The sequence below is a fragment of the Lycorma delicatula genome, chromosome 9 (assembly GCF_047948215.1).
Source record: "Lycorma delicatula isolate Av1 chromosome 9, ASM4794821v1, whole genome shotgun sequence".
NCBI classification, from domain to species: Eukaryota; Metazoa; Arthropoda; class Insecta; order Hemiptera; family Fulgoridae; genus Lycorma; species Lycorma delicatula.
The window spans coordinates 92,512,929-92,539,497 of NC_134463.1; the positions used below are offsets into that span (position 1 = coordinate 92,512,929).

At 28.7% G+C, this 26,569-nt stretch overlaps 1 protein-coding gene across 3 annotated transcripts in view; it reads right to left on the reverse strand.

The window, feature by feature from the left end:
- Positions 1–14,297: 14,297 nt before the first annotated feature.
- Positions 14,298–26,569, reverse strand: part of Vps16A (vacuolar protein sorting 16) — a 70,120-nt gene continuing 57,848 nt past the window's right edge. Inside the window, exons 16-20 of one of the 3 annotated variants that reach the window (XM_075375328.1) lie at positions 20,767–20,863; positions 20,542–20,645; positions 17,815–17,967; positions 14,793–14,900; positions 14,298–14,706 (exon numbers count right to left, since the gene is read on the reverse strand). In XM_075375328.1, the coding sequence (XP_075231443.1) occupies positions 17,874–17,967; positions 20,542–20,645; positions 20,767–20,863 (295 nt within the window). In that variant the 3' untranslated portion in view covers positions 14,298–14,706; positions 14,793–14,900; positions 17,815–17,873. Of the gene's footprint in view, positions 14,707–14,792; positions 14,901–15,788; positions 15,811–17,814; positions 17,968–20,541; positions 20,646–20,766; positions 20,864–26,569 lie in introns of those variants that run through there. The other 2 variants (XM_075375329.1, XM_075375330.1) reach the window with 2 other exon arrangements.

The window sequence follows — 26,569 nt, forward strand, 5'->3', positions numbered from 1 at the left end:
AATTAAAAAAGCAGTTAATATAAAATAAACACTTATCTATATAAAAGCTCCAAATGAAAATAACTTTTTAAAGAATATTTGGGTATCCTAAATCAACTTTCTGATGATTTAGTCATCTGTGTAAAAATGTCTCGGATCTTTTAAAGTAATTTTTATTTGTTTATCCATCCCAGTCTTTGTAATGTCTGACACATAAAAAATCTGAGGTACAAGAGAATCAACCAATGTTGCTTTCTCCAAGGATTCATATCCAACTTACTTCTACGGGGAACAGAGTAAAGCTATCACTTGGCCTGAGTACCTATTGCATTTCATTGGGCTTATAATGCTAATATGCAACACTATGTTTGAGTCAATGAATAAGATATTTGGAAACTACCACACAACACTTTCCTGGATAAGCCTGACATGGAATGTTTGTTACTCTGTGAATAGCAGTGTCATTTTTGGAAGTCACTTCTGACTTATCTCAGGTTGCCTGCAATTCGTATAGTTAAAGCACTTAGCATAGTTACTTATAAAATTATTTAATTTTTATCAAAAACTAATAATTCTTTCAGTTGCTTTTGCAGCTATTCAGTAAAGTAGTATTGCTTTTTCTCACTTTACTATCAATTGATGTTATTGCTGGTAATTTACTGCCAGTCCCCATGGTGGAGTGGTGGTAGCACCTATGTCTTTTATCCAAAGGTTCCAAGTTTGAGTCCTGGTTTCCATGGACAAAATTCATTACCGTCTATCAGGACCTGTTTTAGGTAACAGATGTTACTGTATAAGTAAATAAATAAATAATTTGAGTCAGGAAGATATTTATTAAAAACACAGTTAAAAAGTATGTTGTATTTGCATTTTATCTATTTAATATATCATTATTCAGTATTTTATGTTTGTTACCATGAGTAAGAGTTAACCATTAATTTTCTTCCTTAAAAGCATACATTACTGACTAACGATTTGTGCATTATATAGGAATGTAGACTATAGAATTAACAATCTCATTTGATGACAAAGAAACATTAAATTGTCAATGATTAGCAATTATATAACGTAGTAGTTAAATTATTAACAATTTAATTTACCACATAATATATATGTAGAATGTTTAATTTGTATAAATAAGAATATTTTCTATTTACAGGACGATGATAAATGAGTATTTATGTCATAATTTTGTAGCTAAAGAAATTTTGGAAGAATTTGGACTTCAAGGTTATGCAGCAGAAGACAGATCAGGAATAGCGGCTGAGAAAGTAAATAAAAAATCTCCACCAGCAGATAAAAATGAGCTATTAGATGATGTTGGATTAGATAGCTATAAAAAGTGGTTGGCAAAGTCAGTATAGGACATAAAAATTAAAATTAACATTCTTGAACAGAATTAAAATTATTGTTTTATCATAAATAATACAATGGAGGGTTCACGTAGTAATAAGAGTACAATTGTGATATTTTAGCCAAATTGTCTGGTTTTTAATAAATTCTATATACAGTATAAGAGTATAATGTATTTCTATTGGAGTTTTTTTGTAGAGAAAAATATAACATTGAGAAATTGATTATTCTCTTTGAATTGCCCCATGTAATTTTAATGATTATATTAATTTAAGATAACCTCCAAAAGGATAAGTAGAGAAAAATTTGTTATATCATCTCACAAATTAAACATTGAAAACATTTAAGACAAAATTGTAGATTGGAGGATTTTGTGGCTTTAGCAGATCAAGAGTTTTAAACTATCAATGTTCTCATCACTAAATTTAAGAAATTTTGAAATGTAAGTTTTTAGTAAATGAAAAACAGTTTTATGTCGTAATTTACTTTATTTTACTTCTGGTGTTTATTTCAAAATACATTAATGAAGAATGAACTTATTAATATAGGTTCATTTTTAAGCTGATTTTGATATAAAAAAATCAAACAACAATGAAAATACTGTTTTCCTACAGTAAATGTAGACAAATTGTTTCTTGTTTAAATAAATTGTAATAAAATAGAGCAGGATCTTGATTTGGCATATATTATGTTTTTTTTGCAGGTTTAAAAGAGTAACACTCAAACATAGATGTACTCTTTCATTAGCCAAACTAAAATACCCTTTTGAGTTCAAGGAAATATTTGACATTACATTCTTATACTAAATTTGCCTATAAATGGACATCTGTCTATCAGATGTAAAAGTTTTGAACTCCATATGATCCTTTTGTTTCGTTTCCAGCACCTAAGTTGGAAACAAAAAACTACTTTATCCAATTTCATCTTCTTAAGGGTGGTTTAAATGGAAATACTAATAATCTCAAAATACTAATCTGAATAGTCAAATTCTAGTTTTTAATTAGATAAAAAAATGTGTGGAAACTGTACGTCTACACTCCAGCTTGCCTATTCAGATTTGGACTGAAGTAATATTATACTGATTAGTATTGCAGTAGTAAATATTCTCAACAAATTTTAATAACACATCTCAAGGACTCGTAATTTATTATTATAATTCGTTTGGGATGATTATTTAAAATTTAAGATTTCTAACTATTCAGAAAATGAGACAATTATTGATAAGGAAACCAGTGATAGCTTTCCCTTTTAGATATATAAATCACACACAGGGGTACTCATATACACACTACTTTTGTTTCTTAAGATAACATATTTTTATGTCTTCATTTTCTGTATTATCATTTTTTCACTCCGATTTTTTTCTCCACACATACAGATTTTCCTGTAATATTTTTATAGAGGAACACACCGTATTTTAATGCAGAAAATCTAATTATTTGAAACAGATTGTACAGATGCTAGTGTACAAATAAGAGAAACAAGGGAGATTGATTTACATTAGTAATTAATTGCTATCCTAGATTTTTTTCTTTGGCAATAAGAAACTCAGCCACTAGCTCAGCTTTTTGTGTCAACCTAAATAGTAAATCTGATATATAGCCTGGTTAAGATAGTCTATTTTTTTTTATCAAGCCTTAAAAAGGCAGTGTTCCATTGCTAAGTACTTCAAGTTTAGAAATAACAGTAAGATTTCAACTGAGTTAATTGTTACGTGCAGTTAAAAATAAGTGCATAAAGTTTTGTTAAAAGAAGTTGTCTTCAGTACAAATATAGAATACACAATAATTGAGATAATCAGTATTAAATGAAAAAATTATGTCCGTACTGATACTTAGATGGCAGTTCAATAGCCTTTATATACTTTTATAAATTTTTGGTAAAAATATAATGTTTTTGTTGGAACAAGTGGTTTGTGCTTGCATATCAGAGATATTTTTGTTTTGTTAAGGTAGCACTGTAACAACATCTGGTAAGAAGAACTGCTTATCATCACTTCCCATAGTGAAATCCTTTGAGTTCATTCTCTGAAAATTCAATGGTGTTGGCACCTCAACAGGCACTTGTCAGTTGCTTGCTCCAAGGTCATAACATTTATTACTTATATACATATTCTACATTGCAATCAACGATTAATGCCTATCAATCTTGTCAACTAGTTAGAATGGATAATTTGGGTTATGGGAAAAAACAATAGATGAATATAATTGTGGTACCTACTAACTTTCCTTTATATCTTGAACAGATTATCTTTGAGCTCTGAAAAGGACATCATAGCGTTGAAATATAGGTTTCTTCCATAACCAACTTTCTGTTACATTATTTATAAAGCCTGCTAGCTATACAAAGAGCTTCAAAAAGGATAGCTCTGCATTAGAAAAGGTTGGCATCTTTAAGAAATAATCTTTACATGAGGAACTGCGTGTTTTGTTATTTTATTACGATACTCAGGTTCTTCAGATTTTTTGCCACAGGAATTATTTGGAACTATTTTTTTAAGCCTGCTTAAATATTTACTTTATATCACTAGAAGATTTGTTATATATATATATATATATATATATTTAGGTATTTTTGTAAAATACTCAACAGGTATATATATAATAACATAACAATAAAAAAGGCCTTAGGTTAGTAATGCAAAGTTAACATATTATTTATGGTCAATACACCTTCATAAAGTGATACAGCAATAAATTAAGATATCTAATAGTAGTTTTATTAGTTCAATGAGAAATAAGAATAGTTTCCCTTATTATTCTTTTTTTATAGATCAGCAATTTTAAGTGATATATACAAGCATTATGATGTAGAAGAAAATGATGGTGGTTCACAGATCTATGCAAGTGGTGAAGTAACAGGTTATGCAATACAAACTGATGAAACAACTACAAAATTAAATAATGAAGAAACAGAATCAAAAAATAATCGTGGTTTATATAAATTATCACACCATCAAAGTAGTGGTTTAGTAGATAGCGCTGCAAGTAATCCTGAAATAGATGTTTATAATCCTCATTATAACTTCGACACTTCTCAACATGGGTATACTTTCACTGGTCATTCTTCTACTGGTTCAGGTAAAAACCATAATTTTTTCCTACACAATTCTGTGAAATTATATTTTATGTTAATATACCTTTTCTGGAAAGCACCTACAACCACATAAATAACTAGTTTTTTTGAAGAGGCTGAACTTTTGGAAAAAGGAATTTTTGTTATGATGAACAATATTTAAAAAATATTATGTGGTAAGGTTTTCATGTTGTTTTTTATGTTTGTACATGCATTGATAAGGAGTTCAATTTTTAAATATAGATTCATTAACTACTGCTTCTTTTATGTCATTCTGAAAAGCTCCAACCTGTCTGTCCTATGTAGAAGTTGACTTAGAGCAGTCAATTTATAAATCCCAGAAAATTAAATTAAATTTGTCTGATTGCGCAATTTTTTAAGAGATAGAGAAAAACTTTGTTGTAAATTTTAATATCTTTCATCTTAAAATAATGTACATTTGCTTTAAATACTATTTAATCTTTACTATTTATTTTATTTTTTATTATTAATTTATCACATAAGCTTGCAGCTACAGCTGTGAGAATATGAAATGAAAATTTTGTAGCATACGCCTGACTGGGAAAAAATGAAAATATACCTGACTGGGATTGGAATCTTGGGACTTCCAGATGAAAGGCCAAGCCACTACTACTCGATTATTGAAAATGGCAAAATTTTTAATTAATAAAAATCTTTATTGAATAACAATACTTAAATGTCAAGAGTTACTTAGTAATGAAGTTTAATAATTAGGATTCAATTTTGGCTTGTCTAGCAGTGGCTGCTAGACACTTACTAGATTGCTCCAACGTCATAACATTTATTACTTATATACATATTACTTATTATATTACTTATTTATTAGTTATTCCACATTAGATACAGTTTTGTTATTTATTCAGAACGTAAAGCTTGAATGCCAGGATATTGCTCCAATTTTAATATTATAGTTAATTATATTTAAAAATAAAACCATTTTATTTTTAAAGCAGTTACCAGATCACATCTGTACTAAATTGTATGGGGAAAAGTCTTCTTTCATCTAATGTAAAATTTTATTATGTTTGGTAGGTAAATTCTAGATATTATAATAAATTAAACTTGATAAAAAAGCAAGAAAAGTAAATTGAAAATAAAATAATTAAAAATTTTTAAAAGTTTTTTATTTTATCTTTGCCTTTTTTATGACCTAATCTACATAAATCACCTAAGGTACCAATTAAGAGTTGCTTTCTTTGAGAGTAATGATGCCACTCCCTGTGACGAAGAGGGTAAAGGAGTCATTTGTAGGGCTAAATATCACTTGCATTTCAGTCAGACTGTCATCTAATAAGCATTTGTTTCAGGGAAGAAGACAACAAAAAACTAATTCACTTCTCGTTTCGCCTCTCTCTAAGTAAGCCCTGGAATGGAATCTGGTTATTCTTGAAAAAGCATATATAATTTTTTTAATATAATTGTTTAACAACCAAAAAAAGGAACCATTTATAATAAAAAAATCTGCAATGTATTTTTTTTTTTAATTTCAACCAAGAACCTATTATTACCTGCTTTTGGTAAAACTGTTACGTTTTGGGTCATTAAAAAAAATTAAATTTACAAAAATGAAATAAAACTTAAATAACTTTATAAGAAATCATTCTTTTAGATGTCAAATGGAACTCTATCCACTTCAGTCATTCCAAAAAAGTCAAACTATTTTTTATTATCAACTTTTTTAGGTCTAAAATAGAAAAATAAATTAGCAGAATCAAATGACTTCGGCATCGCAATTACTGTTCAATCCCAGGCAGTATAAAAAGATGTGATACTTAGGCCCTGGGAAGTATACAATTCATTATAAATAAACTAATGAAATGGTATAAAATAACGATGAAAAAACTAAGTAATAACTGAATTTTAAATTTCAAATATAAAAGAAAGGAAATATAATCTTAAAAAAAAAATTATGTAGGATCCATCAAATGCTTATTGTTATTATCCACTAATTTTGTCAGCACCGTGCAATAAAAAAAAACTATATTGAATGTTGTTTTAATTTTCCATAATCATTGAACAAGGGCTTAGGGAGTTTGTATTTTTCTTCACTACTGCCTTTTTAAATATCTAGAATGCTACTTCCAAAGACATTCCAGATACTGTAGAACCACTAGTTTGTAAAGATGAAGTTTACAGTCTTAAGACATAATGTTATTAATATTTATTGTTACTAATCATTATGATTACAGGATATGGTGGTACGGATCATTATCATCATACCCCTTCATATCAAACCCATCATACAATACCAACACATCATCATGTTGAAGAAGAAAAAGGATTAGCATTAAAAGATCTTTTTGACTTAGCATTAACAGCACTTGCTTTCTTAGGTTTTGGATTGTTTGTAATTAACATTATTATGACATGTTTTGCAGTAAGTTATCACAGAAATTTTAAAATATATTTTGTAGAATAATTAGACAAATAAGTAAATTATAGAATAAATTATACCTACTCTCTAAAAGCAGTAGAAAATCTAGTAAATGTCTTTAAGATGTGAAATTCAGTGAAGGGAAAATTTTGTTATTTATCTGTGATGAAGAGAGAGCAATAATTGTATACATTAACAATTGTTAGTATATACAAGAGGCTAATAAATGAATGGATCGATTTACTTCTCGGTTCCTTGATTCCATAATGAAAATAAAAGTATGACTGACTGGTGTGTATATCTGGTATATATTATAAGTCTGAGCTTCGAATTAAGGAAGAGGTTAGTCAAATACTATGAATAGAGTGTCCTGTTATATAAAAATGAAGCATGGATGATGAGGAAGAGGGAAAGGAACTGGCTTGAGACAAGTTGAGGACATGCAGAAGACATGGAAGTAGGATGGACAGATAAAGTGATGGATGAGGAAGTAAAGAACAGGATTAAAGAAGAAAGAGGACTAATGTGAGAAGTGCACAAAAGAAAACGAAACTAGGGAAACTGAAAAAAAACTTGAAAACTGCATAGGAAGGGTCAGTAGAAGGAGAAAGGAAGCAAGATGAAGGCTTACTGAAGAAATAAAGTTCATAAAATATGGATGAAGTTAACAGATGAGGTGAAGCTTGAAAACTACAAAAGGGTGACAATGGTGGCATAAGGGATCTGCAGACAGGTACAACACCAGATGGTGATGAAATTATACCTAGTGTTAATAACTTCAATATTCAACAGGGAATAGTTTATTAAATTTGCTTTGGTCCTTACTTTACATCATTCTATTTCTAGTATATTACTTCCTCAGATGTTCTTGTAATTGTACAATCATCATTAGCCACTAATAAATGTCAACAGCATCCAATAAAACAATACTCAGGATTGGTTAACATCACTGACCTGAAGGAATAACTTCACAGTCCAGGAAGGTATTACCCTTAGATGTTGTGAATGATCATGTATTGAATACAGTTTATTATCTTAGCCAGGGCTTTGTTCCTGAAAAAAGTGTGTGCTACCTTGTTCATAGGCAGTATCATATGAAATTGGTTATTTTGGTTCTATGTGTAGCACTTTTTATTAGCCAGCAGGGTGTCTGCATTTTTACAGGGGGCTTGTGAAGTATAAATGAAGGGATTTTTTTGTGGAAATGTCCAAGAATTCTCTGTTTCCCACTCAGAGGTTGTTTCAAAAGGTAAACTAGTAATTCAGATGCATTTTGAGTAAAGACCTAATCTCCTATTTTTTATGAAATATAAATGGCTCTACCTAGAACTCTATATTACTATTTACAATAATAAATTATATGTTATAAAAACCTACAGTGAATAGTATTATTGTAGAATTATACAAATACTTTTACCTTTTCAAAATATCATTTTTTTTATATATACTAAAATTTGCTTCACAAAATTCATGATGATGAATGGGAAGTTTTTGGCTAGCTCTTCAAGCACTATCAGTAAGCAAAATTTGATTACAACTCAAAGAATTAATTAAACCTATGTTATTTACAATGTACAAGTAAAATAAATTTGTATGATACCCCTAATCCTGTTTATCAACTTATTTTTTTAAGGCAGCATAATTTTTGAAATTTGATAACTTATTAAGCAAGATTACAAGTAATAGATATAATTAATGGAAACTACAACTGTCCTTAAATGGCTCTTTAACTAATTTATATTGTAGCATATGTTTAAGCTAATCTATAAGAACTATTATTATTTATGTTGCTCCAATCGGGAAATCTTCTAATCTCCTGATTGATTATAAGCAGAATGATTTCCCACTGCCTAAAAACAGAGTCAAACAACTGGGGTCATTTGTATTATAATGTGGTTTTTTGTGACAATATAAAAATACTAAAAGAAGCAAACTCCAGATTTAAAATTAAAGAAAAGAAAATAACAACAATGGTTTGTTCAGAAGAACTAAAAAAAACAAGATCTAACAGAATGAAGTATTGGGAAGCGATCAAGAAAAAAAGAAAAAGAAAAGACAAACCAGAGTTGACTAAAGTGGTACACTGAGACCTCAAAATCCACAAAAAAAGTGTTTTTTTCAGGGTAGATCACCCTTTCTTAATACCCACCCTTTTCTATATCCTTGTTCCCCTATGAACAAGGATATTTTTTTAATCTTTCAAAATTTTGCCTATTAATAAAAACTTAAGTTCAGTCACATTTTTCCAAGATGGTGGCTGGTAGCACATTCAAAGCTTGTGTCTAAATTTTTTTATATCTCATTTTTTTATGTACAGTTAATTTTACGTGATAGAATAACAATTATTCCTTTACTACTAGTATAAGAATGATAACTTGTTTATATGCTTATATTTATTAACAGGCACAACAAGGTACAACAGTAGTAATGCAAATGACAACAGATGGTGGTACAGGCACTCCAGGTAGTGATGGTACCATCAGAGTGAAAAGAGATACAAGTACCATAAAAATAAATGAATTAAATCGTTTATCATACCATGTTTTAAGTTCAATTGATTCACTTATTATGCTTCAACATGATAAAGAGCAAGAACATTGCTTAAAAAGATCACTTTGTGAGAGTAACAAATTTTCAAGATTTCTTCCATTAAATCAGCAAATGTGGGTACCTATTTGGAGGTAATTATTTTTGTTTAGATTAAAGCTAAATTATAGTTTTTAAGGCAGTGTTCATAATGTTGTTTAACTGAAATAAGCGTTGAGGTGTTTAAATGCAGTAGAGTCTAATTTATGAAAGAAAATACCTAGTTTAAGCTGATTATTAACTTTTTTTGGGGGGAAATTAAAATTGTTGACTTGCAGCTTTATATGCATCTGAATGCTTGAATTTATTCACAAAAAGAAGAGTTGGAAAAATGGAAAGAAAGATAATAAGAGAAATTCATGGTCCAGTTCTAGAGGAAGGAATCTTAGAGAAGAGGAAGATCTTTACAAAAACTGGGAAAGAATTGATCATATTCTGAGGAAAAGAAGATTAAATACAGACATCTGCATAGGATGGAAAACACAAAACAAGTATTTAAATTTTTTTTTAACAGGAAAATTAAAACAAAATAGTCTCAAGAAGTCAAAAAAGATCTTAAACTGCTTACGATATCAAAAGAACTTATATTGGACAGATCTCTTTTCAAAATGTTGATTTCAGAAGTTAAGTTTCCAGAGGAAAAACCAAAAAGCCAAACATGGACAGTAGAAAGAATTCACTGCGAAAGAATGACTAAATATTGGAAGGACAGGAAATTGAATGGTATTCATTGAGATCCATAAGTGGTCCAAATGAAAAAAATCCCTCTTCCTCGTGAAATCCTGTGTTTCTCCTTCATTGGCGAGATTAATTTAAAAATCTTAAATCACCTAGCTTATTCAGAAACGATAGAATTCAGACTAATAAGTAAAAATAAAAGAATAAAAATAAATATCTAAGAATAATGGACATGTAATATAAAAGGATTACATGGACAATGATGTGGTCCATGTGAATGAAAGTTAAAATAATCCAGAAATGTCTTTTAGCCTATTAATATCACAATAACTGCAAATCATAAAATTCACACAATTCCTTTGTGTGAACACACCATATCTTTGATAAAAATTAATTTTTATAAATTTGAAGAATATGTGTAGAATGATATAAGTTTCCAGTATAATACTTGTGCAAGTATTTTTAATGTATGTGTAAAACACAAAAACTTATTTGAAATCATCTTTATTGTATGTCTTAATAAAAGGTTAAAATTTACTTAGAATGTAATCTATTTTGAAGAAATACGCTTTCAAAGAGGGAAAATACTTACAATATAGTTACCACATCAATCTCTTACATTTCTTTCACCAAGGGGCAGTTGATTTCAATGTTCTACAATGGTTATATCTTATGTTTTTATATAAACACACACATCTTTCCAATGAATCTATAATTGACAATCCTTAATTTACTGATAAGAAAACAATCTTAATTTCCCTCCCACCAAAAAAAGTTAACAAATTCTTTCTACTGTATATATTTCATACTGTAAATATTTTAAACTTGAAATTAAACAAATCATATTAAAATTAAGAAGTAAAAGTTTTTCTAAGTTTCATAAGAAAAAAAAACAAATTAAATGTATATATATTTAAAATACCTCAAAGCCAAAGTAGTATAGATAATCTGTATGTATGGATAAAAAAGACTATACTGTAAAGATATTAATTTTTTTTTTTGCAGTTTTGGAGTTAGTTGGATAAGTGGTAAATTACTTCATCAAGAATTAAGAATAGAAAATCTACGAGCAGTATTACTTGGATTAGGAAAAGCAAACTGTAAAACAGTATATCGCAAATGTAAAATATTAAATGAAACCATAAAAACATAAAATGAAGTAGATAATATAAAATACTCTTTTTTTTACCACTGAACTGATGATTCAACATACAAATTTCAGTCTAAAAAATCATATTAAATAGAAAGTCTAATTAATAAAAGTACAAATGTTTTAACAGTTTCATCAGTTATGTGTATCAACAACTGACAAGATGGTAAATTGTATCATTTCATCTGACTTCTTTAACTGGAACATTTCCAAAAGACCTTTTCATTTATATAAAATGCCTAAAAATGTAAGCAGTGACTAATAAACCTACTCCTGTACATGATTTCTTATATTATTTTTCCATTTACATTTTACAAACAATTCTAAAAGCATCTGATGAAGTATTCTAAAAAAAAATTTCTTTCCAAAATGGTACAAAATAGTTCTGTGAACATTTATATTAAATCCCCTTTATTACAGTTTCAATCAATTAATGTAACAATTACACAACCAAAGAATTTTGTATTTGACAGTAGAGCTGATTTCAACAATATTTGGTTGTTAAAGTGAAATAGTAGGTTTTAAAGAAACCATAATGTGCCTTTGAAGGGTCAAAATTTAAAGTAAATATTATAAAATTAATTTTATGCAACCCAGTCAACAAAATGTGAACAGAAACTACTCTTACACACAATAGTAATCCATCATTCCTGTTGCTGTGATTGCATTTTTATTAAGGGAATACAGCATTGGTATAGTATATACTGTACTTATTACATTAGTTCAACTTATATTTTTAAATATCACTCTGCTTCTTCCATTATAAAAATGAAAATATTTTAACATCTTTTAAAAAATAAAATTGCTAAAATTGTGGGCAGATCTGAAAACTTTGCCAAAGATTTTCACAAATGAATTAATTCTATTGGCTCTCAAATCAGTTATTTATCTTTTCATTAACATATAACATTAGAATCTTGTATATAATTATTCTATGGAATATTGTTACTTTTCACTCTGTTTACAATTAATGAACTTGTCTCACAAGTTTATTATGTTAATGAAACACAGTGGGACATGACATGATACTATTGATTATATAAGTTTTATAATCAATCAATGAGCAAAAACATTTATTTCTTGTAATATTACAAATGATAACATCATTTTAACTAAAATATCAAATGTAATTTTACACCAATGTAAAGTTAAAATAATACATTATTCTGTCTGATAACAGACAAAAATGAAAATTATTTTACTAGTTGTCACATACAACCAGTCATCAAAAAGATTAGTATTTTTTAAATATTATGTATGACGATTTATTAGTTAATTATTTATTTAAATAAACACCTAAATAAGTATAAAAATTCAACTGGATGTATTATCAAATAATAACATAGTACAGATAACAGATATAAATCCTTAGCAAAATAAACTGGTTATTGAAGATAAACCTAAACCTAACGGTAAAATTGAAGAATTATTGACTTCATTTTTAAAACAAATCAGTTTGGGGGTGTTATTTTGATCAATACATAAACTGATTAACTTTTTAGGCAATGGATAAAGCAGCAACAAAAAACAAGGGAAATTGAAAGCCAACAAAAGATGGTTAGTCAGGTTTAAATAAAAGGATTTAACATGAAAATCTAAATAGTACAAATCATTCATCTCATCCTCTGAAGCAATATCTAACGGTCCTGAAAGTTAAAAAAAACATCCGCTTTTCACACTCATTTGAAAAAACTCACATTTTCAACAATAGAAAAAACACAAAGATTGGAACATATGAAAAAGTACTGGGAGGACTGCAAGTCCCAAACAGTCCCATCAAAGGGACTTGGATAATGGACTGATAAATGGAGTCATAAATGCTGATTTATGCAGTCATAAAAAATAATTAAAAAAATCTAAGTTTAAAATAATTTACATAAAAATAATACTTACAAAGCAATGGAACTTGAAAGCAAGTTTATAAGAAACATCAGTTTTCTTTAAGATACTGATAACATTGATCAGACAGCTTCACCTCGCTTCATATTTAGAAATAGCTTCAGTTACTGAAGTGATTAAAATAACACAAAAATTGTGTTTTATATATATATATATATATATATGGCATGGCTTACACAAGACTATATATGATTAATTACAGAATTTAATGTACAGTACAAAAATTTGAATACAAGATGCGACAAAGGATTTTGATTAGGAAAAAAATGACATCCACAATATCAAATCTTTTTGTGAAATATTGAACTCAGTATATATGCAGTATCACGCATAGGATTCTGAAAAATAAATATATTGATAAAAATACATGGTTAAAAAAAATTCTTCCTTCAGGAGTAGATAAAAAATCACAAGGGCATCAGATTAAAATCTAAAGGGCAACAGATTAAAATCAAATATTTTTAGTTTTAGCTTCTTGAAATGTTGATAACCTTTTTTTTTAATCAGTCATGTTGAACCTCTATCTTTTTCTGTTTAGCCTCTATGGAACCACCGTAAGGCATTACTTAAGAGGATGAATGAGGATGGTATGTATAAATGTAAATGAAGTGTAGTCTTGTGCAGTCTCAGGTCGACCATTCCTCAGATGTGTAGTTAAATGAAACCTAACCATCAAAGAACACCGATAACCACGATCTAGTATTCAAATCCATATAAAAGTAACTGCCTTTATTAAAATTTGAACCTTAGAACCTCGACTTTATATCACAATTAATATTAATATTAACATATCACAAATCAGCTGATTTGGGATAAGGAGTTCCCCACTAAACCAACCTGGTGGTTGAACCTATTTTGTGAAGCCATGTTGAACCTAGTTTTATTCTTTTCACTTATCAAGAGTATCTTGTGTGGCCTTCTTTTTGCCAATATTTAGGTTGTCTGATCACTGAGAGGTTAATAATAGACAATTTTTTAACAATTTAGTTTTAAATGTAAGGAGGAAAAATAATACAAAAAAACCATTTGCAAATCTATAACATATAATATTGCAACAATGATGTTTTAACAGGAAAATTTTCCTAACGTGCAATGATTATATAAAATATGCAAATATTTTTTATACAAGAGTAATAAATGTATCAAGTTATAAAATATTAAAAACTACAAAAAAAAAATCAATCTAAGTTTATATGTATATATATATTTTACATTAATACAAAAAGAAAATTATAATACAGTGATATCATCAACATTACACATACATCCAATATATAAATGAACTTAATATATACATACAACAAAAATATAAAATTAAGAAATTTCAGGAATGTATCTAACATAATTACATTAAAGCACTATTATATTACAGTATTATGTATATTAAAGCAATATGTACTTATACAAAACACACATCCTTACATACATCCATTTACAAATTTTTATAAAATAAATATTTTAGCTATTATAGGGTAAACTTATGGCAAAAGTTTTAAATATCACAATTTATAATAATTAAATATTCTTATGTAACAATCAATAATTACAGAACAATAATTTGTGGTCTGTATCCTGTTTATGGTTATGTAACCTGAAAAAAATAAACAATTATATTCTATGTATACTACAAATACAAGTAACTATGTATACTTTATATTTTCAGAAAATCATACCCACTTTTTTTTACAGTACTTGTTGCATCTCTTGAAAGTACAGCATCAATCAAACATATGGATTTTTGTCTTTACTCTCATCAAACAATACATCCAAGTAACATTCTCATACCTAAAAAATAGATTGCTTTGAGGTAGTTTTTATTTTATAAATTAAATTTTTTTTTTTATTTCAATGTTGGGCAGTAATACAACGTAGCACAATCTTTTTTTACATCTAAATTTTTGTTTTCAATGTTCTTTAAAATTATGCATAACAATCCTACCTTTTCCATTTGAAATTTTTGAGTTGACTCCTATGTAATGGTAATCTCATACAAAAAAAAAAAAACAAAACATTGTTTTGAGGTAGAAGTTTTGTTAAATTTAATTCTTCTAAGTTAAATGGTTGAAAAGTAACTTAAAAGTTGTCATAGTTTATGAACACTTTTAAAGTGATCACTAATATCATTTGAAAAATTAAACTATAGAGGAGTATGTTAATCATCTCAGTCGCTGATTAGAAAAAAAATTACATCAGAAAAAAGCTATTTCTTTTTCTTAATATGAAGCAAAGATTTCTGCAAAATCACTTAATACGAAAAAAAGAAATAATAATATAAGGCAGTTAGAAGGAGACAAATAGTTTTTGTAAATAAAGTAACTAATGCAAATTACCATCGAAAACATATCACAAATCTTACCTAAATAAATTTACTATGTCATATCCCTGTAGTTAGTCAATACCACTTTTAATTAATTTATTCATTTATTTGTACATAAGAGTACAAGAAAGAAATTCATTATACAGTTCACAACATACAATTAAGGTTTATTTTACAAACATTTAGTTTTTATATCTATATTTACGTTTAATAATTCTCATGTATCTACAGATGAAGAATGTAAAAAAAAATCAAAAAGGACATCGGTTAACATTTTTATTTATTTTTTGGTTAATGGTTTTTAAGAAATTTTCAATTTATGATTTTATCAAAGAATGATAAACCAAATAAAAATTACCTTATTAAGCATTACACCATCTGAAAAAAATAAACACTATAAGAGATTATCAAGCACAAAGATGATATATAGATGGATAGGTAAATACAAATAAGGCAATGGCTTATTGAACAAGGGTAGATAAAACTAACAGGGAAGTCTTAATTTTAATAGTACTGACAGATAGAGGGTGGCGCAGGGAAATGTGAAATTTTGAAAGTAGTAGTGGCATCCCTGAGTAGCTGGTAGAAAGGTCGGAGTGGTGTCCTTCTGTGCACAACTACCTGTCATTTAGTAATCATTCACCGGTGGGTCAGTACACAACGTGCATTTGCTGTGAAGGCAGTTTACAAGAATGGTGACAGTCTGATTGATGCTTGAGGGAATTCCAACATCAATACTACAATTTAGAACATCACGGTTGCATTCTATCTTGCCATGCCAACAATACATGGGTTGAGAATTTTGAGAAGACAGGTTTAGTTCTAAAACAGAAACTACCAGGAGGTCAACGAACTCAATAAAGCCCAGAAAATACTGATGCAATTTGTACCTCAACTGGAAGGAGCCCACGATGATGAGCAAGGAAACATGCAGCAGCATTGAACCTAAACTGAACAACTGTTCGCTGAATACTCCACAGTGATTTGAAGTTTTACCCTCACAAAATTCAACTTGTACAGAAACTGACACCATCAGACTATATGGTGTGACAACAGTTCTGTATAAAACAATTGAAAAGATTAATGACGAACCCAATTTTTTTGACAACGTTTTCATGTCAGATAAGGCTCATTTCGATATCCAGTAGGTATGTAAACAATCATACTGGGTTGGTCTAGTGTGAACTCATCATCACAAATCAGCTGATTTTGAAGTCGAGAATTCTAAGGTTCAAATCCTAGTAAAGGCAGTCACTTTTATATGGATTTGAATATTAGATTATGGATACCGATATTATTTGGTGGTTGGGTTTCAATTAACCACATATCTCAGGAATGGTTGACCTGAGACTGTACAAGACTACACTTCATTTACATTTTTCATACATATCCTCTGAAATAATACTTTATGGTGGTTTCGGAGGCTAAACATAAAAGAAAGGATATGTAAACAAGTAGAATTGCAGATATTGGGCAGTTGAAAACTCTCATCAATTGCATGAATGACCATTACACAGCCAAAAGGTAACAGTTTCGTGTGCTGTATCAACACAAGAAGTGATTGGGCCTTACTTCTTTGAGGACGAGAGAAAAAATTCAACGACTAACGACTGAATGATATGTTGTTATGCTCTAAACTTTTGCAGCACAACATCTTCAAAATTTTCCTGATCTTCATAACCCTTGGTTTCAACAAAGTGGAGCCATTGCCCATACTACCAGAGCGTAATGGCAGCCGTTCTATAACTCTTTGGTAACCACGTAATTTCATGGTTTGGCGACACTCATTGGCCCCCAAAATCACCAGATTTGTTGGTGTGCAATTTCTTTTTATGGGACCACCACATAAGTAAAATGTACACCACTTGCCTGATGACAATCGCCGAGTTGAAAATGAGGATTTGAGAAGAAATCGCTGCAATTCCCATGGAAGTGTTTCAAAGTACCATGCAAAGTCTTAGCATTTGCTTCCAGGAATGCATATGTTCGAATAGCCATTATCTTATGAACGTTGTTTTTAGAACTTGAATTTTTTTGTGTTGGGACACTTAATGGCCTGTAATTTACCTTTTGTTTTCAACAATAAAACGTGTAGGCTGAATTTTTTACTTTCATGAGAGATGCTTTAAAATTTCCCAGTTCCTTGTTTCCCACTGAATTATAATTTTATTGAAAATAATCAAATGGTAATTTTATGAACTGCAATATAGTATAAGTTTTAATTCTAAAAATACAGAAAAATAGTTTTTTATTATGATTTGAAAAGCTCAGATTGTATGTTTTTATAACTTAATGGCTATGTCTCTAGTATTGCCATAAACTAAACATATAAGTAAATTATAAATACTAATAAATAACATTTACTGTTCATGCTTTACTTACAAAAATTGTATTTATTTACTGGTTGTATATGAAAACAGTAAAGGATACTAAGCTAATACTTATTTTTTAGCTAATTGCATTTGGGCTTGTACATATTTTATTCCCTCTGTATCCCGATGTTCTACAGCAAACTGATTCGCTTCTTGCAACATTCTGTAAGTAAAATTATCAAGATTTCATTAATAAATAAAAATATGTTAACATTTAAAACTTAACTGTGTAAAAAATTAAGTGATAACTAATATAAATACTTGCAGATCATAGGTATAAATTACAATTATCAGTCTAGGGTTCTACTTTTGTGTTCTTTCAGAGGGGTTCTTTTGGATTTTTTATTCACTTTTAAGTATAAATAAATAAGTAAATGTTTATTCTGATTGGAACATAAAATAACTTATATAGATCACATCAATGTAAGATAAATTATAAATATAAAAACAAAGTACAAGATAAAAAATAAATATGTTTAAGTGCATATTAATTATTTAAATGCCTATACATTAAATAATGTTAAAGTAAATTTATTACATATAGAAAAATAGTATAAAATAATTCAAAATTCAGAAGAATTTATTGAAAATTATTTTGAGCATGTATTTATGCACACATTAAATGGGATGCAGATAAATTGTGTTTTATTGTTATTTTTAATGTAAAATAAAATTATCATTTGAAATGTATAACAAATGATCAAAGTAATATTTTCAATCAATCCTGTTTTAAAAACAATAAGCTGTCATTTTTTTTACTTAGAGGTAATTTTTTTAATTAATTTTTATAAATAAAACAAAATCTTTCATAATTCAAGATCAGTAATCTAGAGGTGCAGTTTAAAAACCAACGATAATGGCAAAAAGAAATTAATTTAATACAAAAATTTATATTTAATGAATTTTAAATTGCATAACTGTAATTAGTGGGAGGCAACATGAAATGAGTTCACAATATATTTCCAAAAAAAATGACAGAGGTATTTTCAAGAATAACAAGATCCCATGCTTCTAGGGAAGAAATTCTCTGTTGGCTTCCTCTCTGAGACAAATTCATCGCACTAAATCAATATATGAGGCCCACAAAATTGCAGCTGATATTTAGATCTAGACACAATACCTTCAGTCTGTTCACTAAAGGAACTGGTTGCATAAACACCATTAAATTCAGAAAAGGTAACTGTAACTGGTTCCTCTTGTACATCTGGAGCTTTGTATGTGTTACAACCACAAACAAACCTGAGGCAGGTAGTACACAGCAACAAACTAATTTGTTTCTTTTATGATGCAATTATTATAATTCATTGTACTAATTTAACTAAGCAGGGGAAAAATAAATGAATAGATAAAACGTATTTATTTGTCCTTCTAGTGTAAAGATAAGTAAAACCAAAGTATGCCACAGATTTATCTTATTACAGAACAAATATACTTTACACAAACTTAAAGTATAAAAACAATACTTAAGTGTAAGCCACCAGCATCCTACAGAATATACAAGTTATGTTAAAAAAAAAACAACACCAAAAGTTTGTATTGGCAGATCAACTGGCATGGAGTATACAGGGTGTATAAATTAAATTTATTTTACTACATTTAAAATTAGTAAATATAATCGTCAGCAGAGTAGGACAAATAAAATTATGATAAAAAATAAGTAAAAGTTAATAAAATATTGATGAAGTTTAAACCCTCCCTTTTAGTTTTTTTTTTTTATACATGCAATTAAAATAAAAAGCTGACAAGACAGTTGCAATATTCTCCTGGCATTGGTTATTTATTCATATATAGTGGAAAAATAATTATACATGAAAAAGGTTCCATAAGATTTCTTTTTTAGGGTGGGGGTAGTTTATGATGAAATTTTATTGTAAAATTACGAGCAATAAATTTTTTTTTCTGGTCCTCCAACTCCAAAATCACCTTCCAAGAAACTTTTTGATTTTTCTACATTTACTATGTTAAACGGAAGAAACTAAATATATAAAACCAATAAAAAGTTAATCTAAGATTTACTTTTTGGATGTGGGGGTGGATTATGATGAAATTTTATTGTAATATTTTTACTAAAAGTTTGTTAAACTTTTAATAATATTAAGAGTTGATATAAATTAAAAAATTTGATAAATTCAAAAATCAACATTTTAAACTTTGATCAGCTTCCCCACCTACAATATTGCCCCCAAAGTATTTTTTTTTTTTTGTTGGTTACTTGCACTATGACTACACCTAGGAAGACATTAACAAATTTGGTTAAAACATATGAGATAAATAAAAAGATAGTTTTTCTCGATTTTTTGGGAAGGAGAAGTCTTTGGGAAAAATTAAAAAAAAAATTCTAAGATAAGCATGCATACATATACTGAGTTTACTACAAAGTGAAGTTATGTTTGCAAAATTTTGAGAAAATTTACTCCCAAAATTTTACCAACCAATTAACCCATGTAAACAAGTCTCTGTACAACATTTCATCAAAAATGGTTTATTCAGTCAAAAGTAATTAAGCTTCACACATGTACATACGTATGAAAATTACCCCTCATTTTTTTCGCTTTTTGGAGTTCCTGGCTCATGAAACGTCAAGAAATGTAAAAAAATTTTGTACCCCATTTTTTGACTGATTACCATACTTTACTTCTTGCAGAATAGCTATAGAGCTATAATGTCAAGAAAATGTACCAAAAACTGAAATGTTTTTATAGTCATAAAAAATTAATTGAAATAAACGTATACTAACCCCAATTTAACAAAATATTTAACTTTCATTTCATCTTTAATCTTTGGCATATATTTCTGTGCTTCTAGTTTATTATCATACTTTAAACAAATATCAACGAAAGGCTAAAACAGAAAAATAAACACATGTTAAAAGGCAAAAAATTATAAAAATAATACAAAAAACCTTAACTACATAAAAATCAGAATAATGATAAAATAATATATGTAATAAGAGTGAAGTCACCTCATATCCAACAGGAGACTTCTTGCTTTTTGATAATTTTTCAAGCTCAATCCAATCACTAAGTTCACCCAGACACTGTAATCTTAACCACCAGTATCTGTAAAAAATAAAATGTTTATGTTACAAAAGAATAATTAGGAAAAGTCGTACCTCACAGTAAATCTTTAACCGATGTAAAATAGTAGCTGATATAGTAACTTACTATCAGTAGTAAACCGACATATGTAGCTTAACTACAGAATTAATATATTGATATTATGCCTATAATACTTGCTTTACTTTTACAAACATTTAAACATTAGAAAATATTAACTGTTCGAAAACGAATTCCATTATTATAACATCTTGTGTTTATTTCATATGTTGATCCTGCTTAAAATGTGTAATGTGGAAGAATAGTGTCTTCAGATTTTTATTTTTTGAACATGTAAAATCAACCAAAATTCACTTGTGGATATTAAAAGAGTACGGTAAAAGTGTATTAACGAGGCAAATATTAAAAATATATTGAACAGTTTAAATCAGGCAGAACAAGCATCAACAATTTCCAGAGTAGCAGATCGGTGGACGTTTCAATTGAGACTTTACAAAATCAAATTCATGATCTTATTTGCGAGGACAAGCGCATAAAAATTTGGGAAATTTGTAGTGTGAGACTGTCCATTCCAATATCCATGATAAGCTGAATTATTGCAACACGTGTACCGAGATGACTGACTCAAAATCATAGACATCTGAATTTATTGTTCATAATCTAAACAACTGTTTTTAATGAAAGGTAATAGTTTTTTAGATCACATAATGACTTGCGATGAATTCATCATTTTTAGCTGGATCCAAATGTAAAATTATGAAATAAAAACAATTGAATTCATCCACCAGGAAAAAATTCAAAACTTACGTGTTAGCCGGTAAAGTGATTGGGACTATAAAGACCCAATTGTTTGGAAAACAACATACAATCAACAGCAAGTACTAGAAAATGATATTTGTTATTAATCGTATGTTATATTCAACCAATTAAACATAGATTATGTACACAATATTTTGTTATTATGCAGATAGGAGAGTATTAGATTATTACATAAGTGTATAACAAAAAACTACTCTTACATATACATGTTAAAACTGTAATATTCAAGATCTTTAAAAGTCAGCTGCCATTTAAGAAATTTTAAACAAAGTCCGAGAGTTAAAGTAATTAAAGATTACTGTGATGTGAATGAATCTGAATAAACTACTAATTGAGATTAGAAAGAATAATTACCAAGATATTACTAATATAGTAGTAAATTTTTAGACCAAAAGCAAAGAATTAGATCAGAGTAGTAGATACATATATATGTATCAAATGTATTTTATTTTGTAACTTACTATGCGATACTAACGAGATGAAAAGGTGATAAGAAGACTGAAATAACTTTTAACCTAAATTAAGAAGACAAAGAAATTGAAGTAACAATGTATAATATAAAACATGAGGGATTAAATAATAATCTAAAAGTATCAAAGAGGAGTTGTGGAAAGATAAAGAAATGAAGATCCAAAAATAATTTATCATCTGACCCAAAACATGAACAGGAGAAAAAAGAAGAAATGAATGTTATACAGTAAACGGTTGATATATACATAGTTTCCCCACGAAGAAACTTTCAGGATATATTCTACTGGTGAAAATAGTAATAAAAAGGTGATATAAACATAGGCCTGGAAACACTTTGTTTTTGAGTTACAGCTAGCAAAAGATATTGCCTGGATTTCAGCTATTCTTATAATAAGAAGCCCGACTGTAATTTTTTGTTTTTGGGACCCAAATTAAATTGTAAAAATGGTGTTCTTATGTAATTTGAGATGAGAGATAGGATAAAAACAGGTTGCAGAACTGTAACTCCAGAAGTTTTTAAGATAACTATGTAAACACAAAATTCAGTGTCGAAAAACAAGTTTTTTTTAGGTTTTTAGTACACTAGCTTTGTTGAACGACTAATCAATGTGGAAGATTTAGTAACAAAACTTGGAGAGAACTTAATTCCGAGAAAATTAATGTAAATATAGCCAACAAAAAGTAAATAAAAACTTTTAAAAATCGGTTTTTTATTGAAGCAAGACACGAAAAATAAACAGAAAATCATATTATTCTTTCTGTACCAAATAAACATTCTTTGGTATATCAGCACTTATGAACGAAATGGTCATTTCCAATGTGTCCATTTTCTGTTGAATGCCAGGTAAACTATTATGTTAATGATGAACATTGTGTGATTCAGCATGGCCTGCACTAGTACAAGGCAAATTTCTATGACACATTTTTTTTTTTAGAGGGTGAAAACCACTTTCGTGTTATTGCCCAGAATAAAATATTTTAACAAAAAACTAAAAAATTAAAACTTAAAACTAATATCACAGCTGAAATATCTCTTAAAACATATTTAAAATTAATATCAGAGTTGTAAACATAATATTAAAACAAATGTAAACTTACAAAATATAAATTAGTGACAAAACATGTAGCTGAAAACACAGCTGTGTTGTTTGTATTAAGCACTGGATTTAGGAATGAATTAATCTTGTTTAGTCTTATTGTTGTCTTAAGGTTGTTAACAGTGCAGTGTCATAATGCCTTGAAATTGTGTAAATGATGTGGATGCCTTCTGTTATGTATGTGGTGAGTTTACCGTAAAATCAAATAGAATAAAACATTACACCTTTAATTAAGAAAGCATATCATTTGTACTTTCAGTGTAAAATTGGTAATCAGGATAAGACATAGGCTCCTCATATAGTATGCACTAATTGTTCTGTATATTTAAGAGGATGGCTGAAAGGTACATGGAAGGCTTTGTCATTTCATGTAATGTTTTTTTGCAAATGTGACAGCCGAGCTACGGATAAACATTATGTTACCAAAGAGTAGGAGAAACAAGACAACTTAACTCCAAATGGGAATAATATTATTCATGAGCCCTTAGTTGAACCCAAAAAAATATTTTTACCCCCTCACCATATCAAGCCAGGACTAATGAAAAATTTTGTAAAAGCAATGAAGAAGGATAGTTAGTCCCAGATTTTTGAATGTAAGTGACGGAAAAATTAAAGAAGGAATATTTCCTGGTCCTCAAATAACAGAGTTGGTCGAAGATGATTTATTTAACTCAATGATAAATAATGTAGAAAGTTCAGCTTGGGCTTCACTTAAAGATGTTTGCAAAACTTTTCTCGGCAAACAATTACCACAATTTCCCGACAATTACCACAGTATTTTTAATCAAGTTCTTAATTCATACAGAGCTATGGAATGTAATATGTTTTTGAAAATACATTTCCTCCACTCACATCTAGATTTTTTGCTGGACAACCTCAGAGACGTAAGTGACAAATATGGTGAACAATTCCACCACAACATTTCGGTGATGGAAAGCTGCTATAAAGGAAAATGGACTACTAACATGCTAGCCGATTACTATTGGACATTAATTTGGAATGTGCCTGTGGCTATTTATAAAAGAAAAGCATCAGTGAAATCATTCTAACACAGGTATGGCCACGCAAAATTATAAATTTTACAGATTTTAACTATATTTTGCCTTAATTTTTTTTGAAGCGCAATTTATTTAAAACTAAGGGTGATAGAAAAATTGTATTTACAGATCTGTAATGTATGCAAAAAAGCAATTCAAGAAATGGTATCACATTTAGAGAAATATTAAAAACGTTTTTTTTTTTGTCTGTCAGTATATTCAAAGCCTTATTGACAGCGTACAGTTCAGCAGTAAACACTTGTAATGCCAAGTAGACTATACATATAAGTTCCATCATTAACTACAAATGAGCATCCTACGGTATTATTCTGCTTTGATCCATTTGTGTCCACTACTGCGTCTGGATTTGTCCAGACAAATCTCTGACAAGAGAAGATGGTAAAACATTTACTGAAAGACAAAAGGAGCTGTTGGTTTTTTATTGTGTATGGTAAGATCAAAATTAAACTCTAGCGTTGATTGTCTACAGAGGAAATGAACAGGGATAAATTGTAAAAATAGAAAGTGTGTTAAAATTTAAAAGGTATAGCAAACACTGGGTACAAATACCCATATGTGGTGTATAATGTGGATGATCCATATACCTTTGTAAATGAGGATTCGCAAGGACTGCATTAAAATTCAGGCGATTCAGATGTGTTTAAAACAAGCAATGAAATAAGATGCTAAAATCTGGTCCCATCTGTCCCAAAGTATAGATAGCTCACCACAGTAAAAAATTACGCTTATGACAGGGCTTGATCTAAAGGCATCTGTAGCAAGATGGAGGAAAGCATTATGTACAGCATATAGCATTTTAAGCACGGTATGATGGGCTGAAGAGTAGCTGAAAGAACCATAATCTAAATGGGAACAAACTAAGGTGTAATAAAAACACAACATACTTGACCGATCGGCTCCCCTTTTGATGTAGCTCAGAAAACACAGCATATCTAGAAGTTTGGAACAGTTTGTTTTTAATTGTTTGATATGTTTGACCCACGTAAGACAGCTATCAAAAAATAAACCTAAAATTTAACATCTCTGCTGTGGCTGTTGAACAGGATGTAATATATACAGAAAAATCATCAACAGAAAAAGAACATGAAACAGATGGCTGCACACATTTAGTAATACTGTTGACGGCTATAGCAAACAAGGTGGCACTTAATACACTTCCTTGAGGCATTCCATTCTCCAAGGTGATGCTACCCGATAAAGCAGGCATGTCAAACTCATTAACCACTGAGGGTCATATTAAGTATTATATATTAAATCGTGGACTATAAAACAAAAAAAAATAAATGGAAATAAAGATGAAAAATAGATTTTATTATGAACAAATCAATATGTACCAAATAATAATAAACAGAATATAAACATAAAAAAATACATAAGTATGTAAGAAAATTTCTTTTTTTCAATTTAACATTATTTAAATTAAATAATTTTTTTTTTTTAAGAAACTTGACAACACTTTTCATTAATCAAATCTTCAAAATTTGGTTGAATTTGTTGAGCTGTAGTTATTTTTAAAATTACTTGCACAAGCTTGTCTGTTAATCTTGATCTTTCCACAGTTTTATTATTTTTTAAAGTGGAAAATAGTTGTTTGTACAAATATGTGCTACTGAACATAGATAAAATATGTTTAATTGATAATAACACATTGGGAAATTGCTCCGGTGATAAATAACTATAGAAATGTAGAATCCCAACATCCATATATTTATTTTTCAATATGGAATCGCACTGAATTTTGATTAGTTCCAATTGTAAATTTTCGTCAACAGGTTCAACATCAATGGACAAAGGAAAACTAAATAATTGAAATTGATTTTCATATTCCTTGAAGTCCAAAAAGTTTCTTTCAAATTCATTTTCTAACAATTTAATTTGATTGGCATATTCTGAAAACTTCAATTGTGGTGATTTTTGTAATACAAGATTCAAAGTGAGATAAATCTTCTTTTTGCATCTGTTTTTGCCAGAGTAATAATTTCTGTTTGAAAATTTTGATATCGTCAAATAAGGTGGTAACCACATGCTATTTAACTAGTAGTTTGAGATTAAGTTGACTAAGGTGATTTGTAATGGCAACAGCAAAAGCCAGATCTTTTATCCATTGATTGTATTTTAATATTTCATTCATAATTCTTGGATTATAAAAAAATGATAATTTTGTTCAACAATTGAAAGAATCGCTTTAAAACTTTATGACTGGAAAGCCATCGAATTTCTGTGTGATAAGGTAGATCGGTGTATTTACTTCCTATATCATCTAG